This window comes from Pteropus alecto, unplaced genomic scaffold (genome assembly GCF_000325575.1).
Source record: "Pteropus alecto unplaced genomic scaffold, ASM32557v1 scaffold156, whole genome shotgun sequence".
NCBI lineage: Eukaryota > Metazoa > Chordata > Mammalia > Chiroptera > Pteropodidae > Pteropus > Pteropus alecto.
In genome coordinates this window covers 5,165,256-5,179,907 of record NW_006437746.1, presented here as the reverse complement: position 1 = coordinate 5,179,907, position 14,652 = coordinate 5,165,256, and the positions used below count along the sequence as shown (strand labels likewise).

The 14,652-nt window shown below is 47.8% G+C and overlaps 1 protein-coding gene and 1 pseudogene across 4 annotated transcripts; one reads left to right on the top strand and one right to left on the bottom strand.

Annotated features, from left to right (window-relative positions):
* Positions 1-390: 390 nt before the first annotated feature.
* ELP6 (elongator acetyltransferase complex subunit 6) lies at positions 391-13,457 on the top strand. Of its 4 annotated transcripts, none has more exons than XM_006914876.3 (8): positions 393-577; positions 2,298-2,376; positions 3,368-3,438; positions 5,209-5,327; positions 6,762-6,963; positions 8,747-8,893; positions 10,079-10,241; positions 11,703-11,839. In XM_006914876.3, exons 1-7 carry the CDS (start codon positions 524-526, stop codon positions 10,205-10,207), a joined length of 801 nt encoding a protein of 266 aa, XP_006914938.1. In that variant the 5' UTR covers positions 393-523; the 3' UTR covers positions 10,208-10,241; positions 11,703-11,839. The 4 variants fall into 4 exon arrangements, with proteins under 4 accessions (XP_024904715.1, XP_015447234.1, XP_006914938.1 ...); XM_006914877.3 differs by having other exon boundaries at positions 11,700-11,835; XM_025048947.1 differs by lacking the exon at positions 10,079-10,241 and having other exon boundaries at positions 391-577; positions 11,703-13,457.
* LOC112482089 lies at positions 13,115-13,233 on the bottom strand (annotated as a pseudogene).
* Positions 13,458-14,652: the final 1,195 nt, after the last annotated feature.

Sequence of the window (14,652 nt, the reverse complement as noted above, 5' to 3'; positions counted from 1 at the left end):
AGTCTTGTGATGTAATGTCTCACTGGTCATATATATCCCAAATGCCTGGTGTGCGCTGAGCAAGAGATGCTGTTCGTGCTTCTGGATGTTTGAACACCTGCGAAGAGGTGGGTGTTGGTTGAGGCAATGGGAAAGAGGAGAGAGAGAGAGAGAGAGAGAGAGAGAGAGAGAGAGAGAGAGAGAGAGAGAGAGAGAGAGAGAGACCGGGTCACGTGGGGCCTTGCGGGCCACTGAGAGGACCCAGACATCGCAGAACCGCGCAGCAGCGGATCCTGCAGCCGCAAGCAGCCGCCGGGCCGAGCGTTCCCCACCAACGCCGCCGGAAATGCGTGGTAGCGCGCGCCGGAAGCGGCCCCGGTTGAAGCTCCCGCCTGATTGGATGCCGCGGGCGCCCAGAACTCGCGTTGCGCGTGCGCGCTCCTTCCGCGTGGTGGTGGTGATTGCCGTGTGTTGTTCTCCATCGTCCGTCGCCTCCGCGGCAATTTTAGCTCCCCGTCCAGGCCTCTCGTCCCTAAGGCTCGGAATGTTCCCAGAACTTAATAACCTTCTCAACATCACCCCTGACAGGGTGGACCAGGTAATCGGTCCCGCAGTCGGGAAGGAGGCGGGGGCCCAGAGAGTAGCGGAAGAAAGCGTCCCCGAGTGCAGCGCATATCTGCCGTAGGAAAGACGCGACGTCCGTAGGCATGAGGGTTCCTGGGAGTTGTAGTTCAGGGAGGGCCGACCCAGGGCTTGGGCTGGACACCAGGACCGGCAGAAGGTGGGCTCCTGGACCTCCGCGCGTTTTCTGAAAGGCCGTGTGTGCCCATGAAAGGTCCCTGGAAGCATGTCCGACGTTGGATGGGCTTACGTTCTCGGACGTGTACTGGGGAGCTCTGTGCTTGCTCACTGGCGTGGGAGTCACAGCGCTCAGAGGAAGTTGGGTAAAATTTGATTCCCCCACCTTTCGCATGGGACCAGCTTCTTAACCGCCCTGAGTCTCCCTTTGGCCCGGGAGCGCTCGGCAGGTCGCCATGAACGTTGCCGCTCCTCTTTCTCATGGTCTCTAATAGTGCTCTTCCAAGCTGCTGTCAGCGAACTTTGTACCAAGTCCGCCTTCATCAGCACAGCCTCGCTACTCTGTTTTCGTCATCCTCCTTCCCGCACTGTGGGACACCTCGAGATTTTTCACTATCCCAGGAACGTATCTAGTTTATTTCATAACCTTTGTCTTTCTAAAGAAATGGTAAGCTCCTCCAGGCAGCCACGACACCACGTGTATAAAGCCTTTTTATGATCCTATAGTGGCAGGCAAATTGTAGCTTTGAATAGATCCTTGTGGATTATAGTTGCCCAGCTGTTCTTGTCTGCTCAAGCCTGCAGATGGCACTTGCTACCTTGCTATTTAGTACTGGCACCACCAAAGTCTTCAGCTCAGGGCCACTATGAGGGAATGGAGAGATCACAGTTGGCACCAGGAAATGACAGCACTGAGGGGTAACACTCAAGATCTGATAGTGTGATCATTCATGTTCTTAAGTGGAAAAAAGTCACAACAGCACAGAGGTGGTGTGTCTGATACCACCTGATCCTGATCTTCCCTGTCACTGACTAGAGGTGGCTGGAGCTGGGCAGCCAAGCACCGCAGAGACAATTTTTGGAGGTCTTTCCAGGGCTCTCCATGATCAGAGCTCTGCCTGAAGCAGTGTCCAAGGCCACTGGGAGGAGAACTTTGTTCTTGGAGGTCTCTGTCAACAACCATTCATTCCCTCTTTTCCAGTATCTTCTTCCCTTTGTGCAGTATCTAATTCTCCCCAAGCCTGGTCCCTGAGTTACTCGGTGAGCAGTGAGAAAGAGAAGGAATTTTATTCTCTGTTTTGCTTTGGGAAAGTGGAAGCTGAGATATGCTTGCCCATAGTGAGTGACTTAATACTGATCACTTTGTTTTTGTTTGTTTTTTACCTTAATTTGACTTTTTTTTAAAGCTGTCTGTGTGTGTGTGGTGTGTGTGTGTGTGTGTGTGTGTGTTGCGTGTTGTGTGTGTGTGTGTGTGTGTGTGTGTGTATCGTGTGTGTATCTGTAGATATTACATATGTAATATAAATATACACAAATCTAGGTGTAGAAACGGGTGGACATGGTGTGTGTGTGTGTGTGTGTGTGTCGTGCGTGTATCTGTAGATACTACATATGTAATATAAATATACACAAATCCAGGTGTAGAAACAGGGGTGGACAGGTTTAACTAGATTTATACAGTCAGCTCACCTTTTTCCAGGGAGTCTAATTCACCTTTTTGTGTTCCTCTTAACTTTTAGGGGAAATTGACTCTACTCTGTGATGCCAAGACAGATGGCAGTTTCCTTGTGCACCACTTTCTTTCCTTCTACCTCAAAGGTAAGGGACTCATTGATGCTATAGAAAAAGACATCTAAGGTTTAAAAAAATCCTATTTCAGGAAGTGATGGGAATAGTATTTACTAGCCAGGGCTTTGGTGTCTGGGTAGCCAGATGGCTGTTTAAGTAACAGATTACTGTACCATCTTGTTCCCTACCCAGCCCTGCCAGAGAGTGGCATGTGCTCACCGTATCCACATCCTGCCTTCCCCTTCTCTACCCACCACGCAGGTCCTGCCTCGCTGTGGTTCTTATGTGGCCTCCTGTTTACTCGCTTCTCCGTCCTTGTGTATCTTGAGCGTCTCTGGGCACTCAACCCGTCAACACTTTGCCCTGGTGGTAGATGCTTCCTAAAGAACACAAGAAAGAAACCTGCATGGCCATTACAATTTACATATGGGAATAGGTTAGAAGAAGAAAACAGCCAAATGAAAAAAGACTTATTTATCAACCCATTCTCCTTGAGCCCCTACTGAGCCAGGCCAAGATAGAGGGTAGACGTTTGGCATTCTTAGTCATGATCATAAAAAGCTTTGGAAGTTTTCTTTTCCAGATGATGTTATTGTCAGCATAGAAAGAGCAGGAGAGTCTACAGGCAAATTATTAGAATTAATTATGTTCAGTAAGGTAGCTAGAGGCTCTTTGTGTTTCATTTATATCCTGTTAGACCAGTTTAAAAAATTAATTGTACTCCTGTACACCAATGCCAAACAAGAAAATATAATTTTTTAAAGACCACACTTTACTTACAATAGAGATAAATAAGGTACCTAGTAATACATCTAACAGAAGTAGATCTTAGAATCAATGAAATAAGGTATAATTATTAGATAGGAAGAAAATTGCAGCTTAAAATCAAATTGAGTGAGTCAGGTTGCATGGCCTCTAGGTCTTGAGACCTGCCACAATGCTTTTGTTTCCAGAGGTATAAAGTATGTGAGACTGATTGTAAATAGAGATATTATTAAAATCAATTTATTTTGTTTTCCAGCTAATTGTAAAGTCTGTTTTGTGGCACTCATCCAGTCTTTCAGCCACTACAATATCGTGGGACAGAAGCTGGTAAATATTTCAGACCTCTGTGGTGAGGTTCCTGAGTGTGTGTCAAGCACGTGTGAGTGTGCTCTGAGGCTGGGCTTCCCTATTTGGGTTGCAGAGAACTTAGCAAGGGATGGACTGAGGGACTCATGGGATCTCGAACCCCTATTTGAAGGGCTAAGGCAGCATCTCTGCATGTTTTAGTAACTTAAAGTTTGTAGAACCAGGTCTGTTGTTAATTAATTAAACCCATCCCTGCTGATTCTGGACCAGTTCACATTTTATTCTTAGCGTGGGCTTTAGTCTTGGTCCTGCTGGAGTGGAGACCACAGCGTGGTCTGCCACCAAGATGAGTGGCTCCCATGGCCTCTCCCTAAGTCTAGGGCTTAGGACCCAACTGTGGGGAAAGGCGCTTTTGTTACCTGCCCCTTATCAGATGAAGGCAGGCAAAAATGTGACAGCCAAGAGGCTGGTGAACCTCTTGGCGTCACCTGGGCCATTATCTGTGACCTTTGATCAGGTAGACTTACTGAGATTTTGCTAGGTTAGCCTCAGAGCGGGAGAGAACCTGGCCATCAGCTCTGATCTTTGACAAGCCAGTCTTACTATTGGGCCAAGTCACTGCCTGTTTTCTGATGAGGAGAAACAAATGAGAGGGTAGGAGAAGGGTAGACCCTTTCCCATCTGCTGCAGACCAGGAAGTTCCTGTGTTAGAGGTCAGCATGAGTTCAGAGAGAGCAGTCATGTCGATCACATGTTGCATTCCACGTCTGCGAAGCCTGTCTCTCTGTGGCCTTAGTGTCTGTGCTTCTGGATGAGAAAGCTGTGTACTCTCATGTCCAGATTGGCTCTTTCTTTTTTTTTACCTTGGAATCATCAGCGTGGCAGGAGTGGCATGCACAGTACTGGGCATGAGAAGACTTAGAGGGTGAGCTTCCGTACTCTGGTGCATTCTCGCGCCTACATCAGTAGGATGGCGGTGAGCAACAGCAGAGGTGATGATCAGGAGTCTTTCTCTGCCAGGGGCAGCTGTCGTTAATGGCATTGCATAGCGGAGAACACTGGTGATTGAATGTGCAATGGAGACCTGGTCTAGGGGCACATCACCTGTTTCTGCACAGACAGAGCAGTAGTTACACATTTAGATTGCGTCACTATCCCTGGGTGTTTCTTCAAGCATGGATTCTTGGGCCCTGCCCCCAAAGCTTCTGGAGGTGTGCAGTGGGGCTCTGTGATCTGCATGTTAGTCAGGTGTCACAAGAGATTCTTAATTGGCTAGTTCATGAGGAACCATATTTAAGAAGTTCTGCTTAGAGCAGGGGTCTGAGAGTTTGTGTCCTCTGTGTTTTGTAAATAAAGTTTTATGGAAATACAGTCACTCCTGTTTATGAATTGTCTAAGGCTGCTTTTGCTCTACAGAGTTGAGTTGCTGCAACGGAGACTGCCATTTGCCCAGTGTCTTATTGTTGTTATTTACTTACTGTTTTATAAATATGTGTATTTGAAAAGGAAACTATATTACTATTGCGTATTAAAAACCTGTACTGGGTAATCATAAAAATAAACATAAGCAAAAGAATGTAATTTTTTTTTAAAAAAGTGAAAATTAAATGTAAATGCACATCTGAAAACAAGATGGGGGTTATGGATTGGGAACACCCTGGGGACACAAGACATGAGCCTGGTACGTAGGGTAGACAGGTGCACATTTGCAGAGTTTGGAACGCAGTCTATCTAGCCGTTCTGGTGCGTTCTCCAGTAGGCATGGTAGCTCACTCTCTTTGTCATGTTTAGGGTGTCAGCCTGACCACGGCACGGGAACGCGGGCAGCTCGTGTTTTTCGAGGGTCTCAAGTCCTCGGTGGACGTCTTCTTCCGGGTCGAGGGGGAGCCACACCCCCTGCAGTTCCTCAGGTGAGTCAGCCTGCAGTCCACCGCAGAAGCACACACCTGGTAGGTGGGCCCAGACCAGGGTTGTCATGTGATTCCTTCTCGTCGGTGTGTGGGAGGGCAGAGCTAGCTTGAGGAGCCAGACATGTCCCTGGTGTGGGGCAGTATTCTCAGGAAGCCCTTGGCTCTTACCGAGGACCAGAGGGCGTATGGCTGACCCAAAAGCTATAGGAAGCGTTATTTGCTGAGCGTACGGCGGAACGATGTGCTTTGCTGGTTTTTCCAACCCTGACTCAGAGTCCTAGCACACATCTTTCTTCTGTTTTTGTTTTAATACAGGGGCTCAGCAAACAACAGGTCAAGGACTAGCTGCCTGTTTTGTAAATAAAATTTTATTGGAGTAGCCACATTCATCTGTTCACATATTGTCCCTGGCTGTTTTGCACAACAACAGCAGAGTTGAGCAGTTGAGACAGAGAACACACTCACAAGCCTAAAACATTTCCTGTTGGCGTTTTCACAAAAAGTGTTGACTGCTGCTTTGTTTTTTGGGATTGGATTTCCTGCTTCTCCTCCTTTGTGAACATCAGCTATAAACAGCTCTGTGCAGACCCCGCACCTGGCCGTGCAGACTCGCCACCTGGCCGCTGTTCTTCCTCTGCCCCAGTGGTGTCCATACGGGAACTCTCCCCGCTGCACCCCCTCAGACTCGGCCTTAATGTGCGGCCGGGTCAGAAGGCAGGCCATGTGCCCCGACCCTGTGCACGTGATCTCACACAGCCCTTCGCATCTCTGAACCTGGTGTCTGTGTCAGAACAATGGGCCTGGTCACACCTGATCCCAGTTTGTGGGGTTGTTGTCCTTGCCGATGGTTAGTGGGCGTGGAGCATGGGGCAGAGGGGCCGGCGCCTGGGCCCTGTGCTCCGGCGCTTTCTGAGCTGCTGTCCGTTGCTGGGAAGTGACTGCCGAGGAGAGGCGCTGGGGAGACAGAGGTAGCTGGGCCAGCTCGTTCAGAAACAGGTTGACTCTGTCACATCCACCAGCAGCTCTTGGACCAGTGTTCCTTACCAGCAGGACGCCCAAAGTGCTCTTTAGCTTTTTATACCCAATTCTGATGACCTGGGAAGGTGCTTCCTGTCTGTCCGATCCAACTTTATCTCCCTGGTGCCTTAAGCTCTTGGACGGAGAGGCCGCGTGGTGTCTCTTGTAGGCCTGGGAGGCTGGCTGGCTTTGTGTCCCGTTTGTCGCACAGTGCTTTGTTCCTGGTAGGCCTCCAGGAGTATTTGAACTGAAGTACACGGTGCCCATGTGCGTGGGCACGCCTTTTCTGGCCAACTAGTCATGGAGCCCGTGGTGCCAAGGACTAGGATCCAGTTCTTTGCCTCCCCCAGCTACTCAGTTCCAGATAAACATCTGAGAGAGAGTGAACTCTCTGTTGACTTTGGTTCTGTGTCCCAGGGAGGCCAGTGCTGGGAACCTGCGGCCACTGTATGAGTTTGTGCAGGAGGCTCTGAGGCCCGAGGACAATGGGGAGGCTGCCTGGAGGTGCCCGGTGCTGCTGGTGGACGACCTCAGTGTGCTGCTGAGCCTGGGCATGGGGGCGGTGGCCGTGCTGGACTTCATCCACTACTGCAGAGCCACCGTGTGCTGGAAACTACAGGTATCAATGGGCCTGCCCTCTGTGCTTCTTCCCAGGGCCTCTCAGGTACCAATGGGCCTGCTCTTTGTGCTTCTGCCTGGGGCCTCTCAGGGCCTAGACAGGTCCAGACCTCATTTGCTTGTGATGATCTTTTTGGTTTAATTGCTTGGGGTTTGGGCTTCACCGTGGCAGGCCCAGAAACCGTTTGGTCTACCCACCCTGCTCACCTCTACTTCCTGTTGCTTAAAAATAAAGCCTGGAAAATTCAAGGGGTGACTAGCACTGTCTTTAATAGGCTGGTCATATGTGGTACTGTGGCAATCCCAGCTCTGCCACATTGCCTGTGTGTCCTGGGACAAGTCATTATTGTTCTGAGTGTGTTTAGAAGATCAGTTGGGATAATGGGTATAAATTGCTTCAAAAATTGTAAGATGCAATACAAGTATAGGATGTGTCCTCTATTGTCAAATTATGAGGCAAAAAAAGAGATTCTTCCATAATAGAGATTTTAACAATAGCAGTAGACCAATCTATGAAATAGAAATGGCTGTGGTTCCTGCCTTACAGGAGCCTGACTGCAAGAGGTGAGTGAGGTGAAGTCGGTGACATGCCAGCACAGCATCTGGCCCACAGTGGCCACTCTTCAGTAGGAACTGCAGACATTGGTACAGTGTGGTTGGGCTGAGGCACAGCAGGGACAGAGGAGTGTCAGCTGTGTGCAAGACCCCGTCCGGAAGCTCTGTCCAGGGACCTTCGGAGCTGTCCTGGCTGCAGCCATGGGGCAGGAAGCAGGGTGCTGTGGAGAGTGCAGGGGGCCGGAAATGGAAGGGGCTTGGAGGACACCGGTCAGCGGGTGGGAGGCGGCAGTGAAAGCTCCTGCAGCTCAGCTGGCTCTGAGGCCCAGCGCCGCCCTCTTTTTGTAAAATTATTTCTTTCAGTTGAAAAGGTAAAACTTGGGAATGGTTTTAAAAAGGAAAAAGGGAAATAAACAGTATAAAGGGTACTTTGGCAAAAGGTAATTGTCTCCCTCTCTCCCATGTGCATCCTGGAGAGTCTGCGCAGTTAAGAACATTCGTATGTGTGCTCGTTTCCCTGCGCTGTTCTGCACGTTACTGGTAATTTCTCGTCCACGCTGTTCGGGGCGCTTTTTTTCATTGAATAACAGGCAGGAAGTGTTGGTGTCCATTGGCCAATCACAGAGCACGCAGATTCGCTTCATTCATTTAAACAACGGGACAGTATTCCCATGAAAAGACTTCCTATTCACGACGTCCCCTTTGACGGGGTGGATCTTCCTTCCATTTTTGCATGGCCAGCTCCTACTCGCCAGCCCAGGCGTGCCCAGCCCCTGACCCTCTCCTCTGGGCTAGACAGGATGCGAGTTCTTCATGTGTCCCCAGCACCCCATGCTTCCCTCTCTCCTGGCTTTGTACCCTGTGTTGTCAGTATCTGTCTCTCTAGGGCCCACGTCACTTGTCCCCGCTGCAGGTCTGGCACACAGTAAGCGCTCTGGGTGATTGGTGCCTGGCAGAGTGGTGGCACTTTTTAACGTTAAAAAGGACCACAGGCTGAGCTTGGCTTTAGGTGACTTGAGCTGGAGTACAGGTTGGAGGTACTGGTGAAACTGTCTTGCAGATGTTTGGAACTAAGGGCCTGGGTGCAGGCAAGGGTTCTTCCCGTAAAGGGGATGGTGGCAGCAGCTGCAGGGAGGCTGATCTGGGAGAGGCACTGAGAAGCCACCGCCGCCGGCTTCCGCTGTCCCGTCCAGTTGGGAGCAGGATTTCATCTTGTATCTCTGTTTCAGGGAAACATAGTGGCCCTTGTGCACGACAGCAGAGACACTGAGGATGAGGAGAACGACATCCTGTTGAATGGCCTTAGTCACCAGAGCCACCTGATCCTGCGGGCCGAAGGCCTGGCCACTGGCTTCTGCAAGGACGTGCATGGGCAGGTGTGTGGAGGCTGGGACCCGCCGGGCAACAGGCTGCCTGCCTCCGAGTATAGACGGCGCGAGGGGCGGTGTTGGGCTGGGGGTGTTGGCTGCCTCGGAAGTCGTGTGAGTGCATGGCAGAGTCCGCTCCAGCGGGTGCTTAGCGCCGTGCACTGGTGTGGGTTTCCCATGCGGGTCCCATTTGTGACCAAAGTGGAGCTCCTGAAGAGGAGGCTGCTGTCTGGGGTAAAAGGCAGGGCCCCACTGTTAAGCAGCAGAACCCCTCTGCAGGGCTACAGCAGGCTTTGTATTCAGGTCCACACTGCTCCTTTTAAAACAGGGACTTGGGGAGGCCTTGCCCATGGCACGGGGAGCTGCTGCCCCACTGCTGCTTCTACATGGTGTTTGAAGGATGCAGGCAGAAGCTGAGGGTCCCACCGTGGGATGGAGGGAGGTCAGGTCTACCCTTCCCAAGGGGCTGTTTTGATTCTCTGCCTTCTGAAACCTCTCTGGATTCACCCCAAAGCGTCCACCACAGCCTCCAGGTTAACTTCATGGTGACCACTCTTGAGCCGTTACGGGTGGGTGGGAGTTCTGGCCGTAACGGGTGGGTGGGAGTTCTGGCCGTTATGGGTGGGTGGGAGTTCTGGCCCAGAGCCATTCAGAGCCCCGTGTGGACAGTAGAGCAACACAGAAACGCTGTGTCGGCAATGCGTGGAGCACAGCATGAGGAGAAGGTTCTGCTGGGCAGCTTGTGGCCGGGCTCTGAAGCCAGTCAGTTCCCCCGAGCCTTCTAGGCAGCCGAGACATCATCAAATAAACGTCCAGCCTTCCCAAGCCTCTGAATTGAATGTACATGTTCTAACGTGTTGATTTTCAAAATTTGTCCAGCCAACGAATACTTAAACCATGCGTAGGAGAGAGACCAAGGGGAATATGTAAACGGTTTTCCTCTGCTGACTCTTTCTTCCTTTTCTTTCTGTTTCACGTTTTCTGTAAGAGCAAATTCACTATTATAATGGAGGGGAAGTCTTTGTTTTCAGTTAGTTGGTAATAGCTCTGTTTTGGAAGTCAGGCCCATTACTGCATGGCACCTGTGACAGTGGTCTCAGGCCTCAGTTGAACGTCACGGGGGAGCAGGGGGTGTCCGGCGGAGAAGGCACGTGCAGGGAGCATTCCTCTGTCACTCTCTCCCTGTCCCTGTAGCTGAGGATCCTGTGGAGGAGACCACTGTGGCACCCGGCCCAGCGGGATCGGAGCCTCACTTACCAGTACAAAATACAGGACAAGACCGTGTCCTTCTTCGCCAAAGGAATGTCTCCTGCTGTTCTGTGACCTGGTTGAGGGGCGACTGACAGGCTGTTTTCAGGTGCGGAAGATAAAGCGACCGAGCAGGCGTGGATCTTTACACCTTCTTAGTGGTATTTCAGGTGGGACTGGCAGCCACTGTGACCCAAGGGTGGTCGAGTAGTGCTATGACAGTGTGCCTTTGTCCCACTGGGCCCTGCTCAGAAAACATGAGGAATCTGCAGCCCGCTGCTGCCGAGAGACGCTGCATGTTGAACGTGGGCAAAAGGTTCCTTTGGAGCTGTCCATGTAAAGGTGCTTTACCACAACTGCCTGTTTTGGTCGTGCCTTTCAGAGCCAGAGAGGGTATGAATGTGCCAGCCAGGAGACAGTCCTCAATGGCAGGTGTCCACGGAGACAGCTAGGACAGTTATGGCTGGTAGGAAGGGAGTTCCCACATGTGGCTTCCCATGGATTGTCTCATTTAATTTACCCCTTTGTCTTACAAAGGTATCTTCCCCTCAGGCGCAGTGAGGAAACAGGCTCAGGGAGGGTTAGAGGGACATGCAAGGCTGTAGGTAACCCAGGCCTGATGCTAAAGTCCACATTGCCCACGGACCTTCATGGAATCCCGAGCAGGCGCCTGTCCATGGCTTTGGCTGCCCCCAGTTCTGTGATGCCTGGCCCATAGGCTGATGAGGCCTAGCCATCAAGGGCCTGGCACCCCAGCAGCTGTCACATGAGGCTCCGTGTACATGGCCTTGCTGAGAGGGGTAAAGCGTGTTCTTGCTGCCAGGCAGGACGGGGTGAGGAGCCGGTACCCCTCTCACCTGTGAGGACCATAGGAGGTGGGCTCTTGGCCCAGCATCCTGCAGATGCCAACTTGCCCCACACTGCTCCTCAGTGGGCCACCTCAGAGTGGACCAGGGGTATTCTCTTAAATGGGTATATCTTATTGTATGTAAATTATATCACAGTGGATTTGATTTTTAAAATGAAAAATGCTGCTTTGCAATGACTAAGGACGTTTCAGTTGTTCAACTTTATTACATTTTTTGTCTTTGTAAAAAAAACCATTAATCACCCTTCCCCTTCACTGAAACAGTAGCCGCTTTTTTTTTTCCCCCAAAATATTGCAGTCTGATTGAATATTTGAAAATTATGAGTGTCAGTAACTTAAGAAAAAGTAGTTATTCAAGAATCTAATGATTCTTTTATTAATACTTCGGTACTTATACAAGCTTTTTTTGAGCTACAGTTTAGTTCTGAATGGGCAAGCACCACAAAACATTTTATCCATGCTATAAATGTTGCTATTATGTTTCTTCACTTAACCTGTAAATGTTTTGACTGAATTTTTAATGGTTAATGGCTATTCATCATTTATGGAGTCATTATATGCTAATTTGGTTAGTCTCTGGGCATGTGGGTTCTGGTTTTTGTAATTATAAGTTATGCTGTTATAAATTTTATATACTATACCTGTTTGAGGATGGGAGCAAGTACTTGTTTCCTTAGAATGTTCAATTCCTTCATTCAGCAGATCCTGAGCACATTGTGTACGGCAGGCCGCTCTCGGCACTGTGGGCATGAGAGTGGCAAAACAGATACCTGCCCTCATGGAGACGACATTCCCGTGGAGGAGACCGACAGTCAACAGAATCGAGAAGTAACGTGCAGTTATGAGTGCTGTAAATAAAGGCGGAAGGAGGGAGGCCCATGGCAAGTGAGGAGTGATGGCTTTTTAGAGTCTACTCCCTGACGTGGGCTCTCTGAGTTCAAGTGTGGGCTCGCCCTCATTCTGTAAAATGAATTTCACCAGCATTTTATCAAGCTCTATAAAATGTTCTTCAGAGACTTTCGTTGTTTTTTAAAAACTGTAATTGTATACTTAAAAAAAAAAAACTAATGGAGAGATTAATACCTCTTATTAAATGCTTTTAGTTACTGGAAAAGGGCTTACCTGATTTTGTTGATCTTTCTGTGGTGCTTCTGAAATAGGGATGCAGTTTTTTTAATAAAAGTTTTAACATCCTACAGTTTTTATAAACTAATAATTTTCTGATGGAGATTCTTGACTTATTTTAGATTTTTTTCCCTTTTTTTTAGATGTTAACATCTGCCAATAATGATACCAAGCTTGCTTATTTTTCCCTTATATAACTTTAATCAGCATTTTAAAATTTGTTAAATAAGAATGATGTGAAGGTATTTAACTTCTCTTTTTAAGGGAATGGGAAGCATTTCATATAGTAATTAATTTTAAAATGTTAATGATCAAATCAGTTTTAAAAAATAAGCTTGAAGAGGGAAAAGAGAAAGAAATGTTCTCTGTCAGCCTCCTGCCCTCATTTTAAGTTCTTAACCAGCAATCACTGGGTTTGTGGACTTCATCGGCTTCATTGGTGTAAAGCACAATTTTTCCTGTGTATGCGATGAGCATGGTAACACTTCTCTCTCTGTTGTATGAGACTTGAGTTCCTCTTACAGTCTCGTCTTACTGTTATTTGTTGTATTTTCTGTAACCTGCTGTTCATGTTAGGCTTGTTAAGATTTTAAAATGAATTATTATTGAGATTTGTTTATTATGATATGCCATCTATATTTGTGAGTAAAGATGATCTGTAATTGTTTTTTTATCTGCTAGCCTAGTAAGCTTTACACATTAGAACAGGATATTGTATCAAGCATTATTGAGGAACTTGCTGCCTTTTATATGCTTTGAAATTTTTACTGCTTTTTTTATTCCAAGTTAGGACTTGCATTGGTCAAGGTTAGGTAACTTTTTGGAAGTAATTAAAATTTTTGTCTTAGTCATTAGTCTTTATTTATAGTTACTTTTTGCGTCAGACTTAGTACTGTTTTTTAAATTTATTTTAGGTGAGACAACCCTTGGTTGACCTCATAGATTGCAAGGACCTTGTCAGCTTACAATCCCTTATTTTTTATTTTTTACGCCTACAGCACCTGGTCTTCCTAGGTTGTCTCCCATCCAAGTACTAACCAGGCCTGACCCTGCTTGGCTTCCGAGATCAGACAAAATCAGGTGCGTTCAGGGTGGCATGGCCGTAGACTATGAGGTAATAATATGTAAAGCCCATCTCTGACAAGGAGCCAAGTCATTAGTGCCTCATGAATAATGGCTGCTAGTATGATCTGTAGTAACCCTTATATTGCCTGTAAGGTTTTGTTCAACTGAAACACCTACTCTAGTTCAGAGAATGAACTATTGCCCTCGTCTCCGACACGTGGTAGGAACTTAACAGGTAATAAAGGCATTAAATGAATATTAATACAACTTGGAGATTGAAATATTTTTAGTGACTGTGTCATGGCTACCATTTATTGGAATCTAGGCATTTTACATGTGTTCACACAGATTTATTTATTTTTTTCAAAAACCACAGAGGTCAGTGTATTTGGTTGCATCTTGGAACCTGACACGTAAGTCAAGGTTCCATGAGGTTAACTTTCCTGGCCACAGAGCAGCTGCTGCTGCATGTCAGAACCTAGATCCAGATCCGAGGAGTCTGGCCCTGAAGCAATGCGATAAAGCCTTTCCACTTTATCACGTTGCCAGCTGCTATTGCTAAAGCTTAATTCATGGTGCACATGATCATTAGTGCAAACTATTGCAAAGACAGACCTGTATCATTATGAAACACCCTTCTCTGCATCCATGACAGGCTGAGGCATCTGGTCAGTGGACTGGAACCCAGAGTCCTGCATCCCAGACCGTGGTCATCCAGTCAGTTATTAGAGTGACCTTAGGTGAATCTCTCTTCTGGAGGAAGGTTTCTTCCTTGTGAAATAGACCTAGCCTCTATTTTTCAAGATTTTCATGAGGGTTGACCCAGTATGGAAGCTTAAGTATGGGGGATTATCACTTCTTGATGACCTCTAAACTCCATTTAGTTAAAAAAATTTTTGATTTTATCATTCTCATAGGAAGCAATCTGAAGTAAGGTTGAATTTTGCTAATGACGAGAAATTTCTGAAATGTCCTAAATTACAGCAGGCTAGAGGGTGAAAGGAAGAGGTTGGAAGTTAATCAGTTAACAACCGGAGGACAAAACCAACAAAAGACTGCTTACACATTCTTGAATGTTGAAACTGAACTACCAGGTGGCTATTCTGGTAATTATTTAAAGACAATAGCCAGATGCCGCCATCCAGGCCCTCTGCTCCTTGCTTAAGCATGAAGTTTCCAGACTGTTGTTCCCGGATTGCTCACAACCAATCCTAAAGAACAAACATCTAACAACGAGTAACATGCTCCGTGGACTTAGCTATGGCTATTACAACAAAAAGACCTTTCATGTAGGAAATGGTTAAATGTCCATCAGCAAATGCAAAAATCCCAACACCTGTAATCCTCCACCCGTCAGAACAGTATCACCCCTGGACGCTTCTAGACCTGTTTTTAACAAACATGAGAGCGTACTCTATTGCTTATTTTGAACTAGCAGGAACATCTTTCAACATCAGTATTC

Excerpts from the sequence above, each read along its gene's own strand:
- ELP6 (XM_015591748.2), top strand. The coding sequence starts at position 524 with ATGTTCCCAGAACTTAATAACCTTCTCAACATCACCCCTGACAGGGTG. Across the intron at positions 5,328-6,761 it reads CACCCCCTGCAGTTCCTCAG|GGAGGCCAGTGCTGGGAACC; the intron begins GTGAGTCAGCCT and ends TCTGTGTCCCAG. Across the intron at positions 6,964-8,746 it reads CCGTGTGCTGGAAACTACAG|GGAAACATAGTGGCCCTTGT; the intron begins GTATCAATGGGC and ends TCTCTGTTTCAG.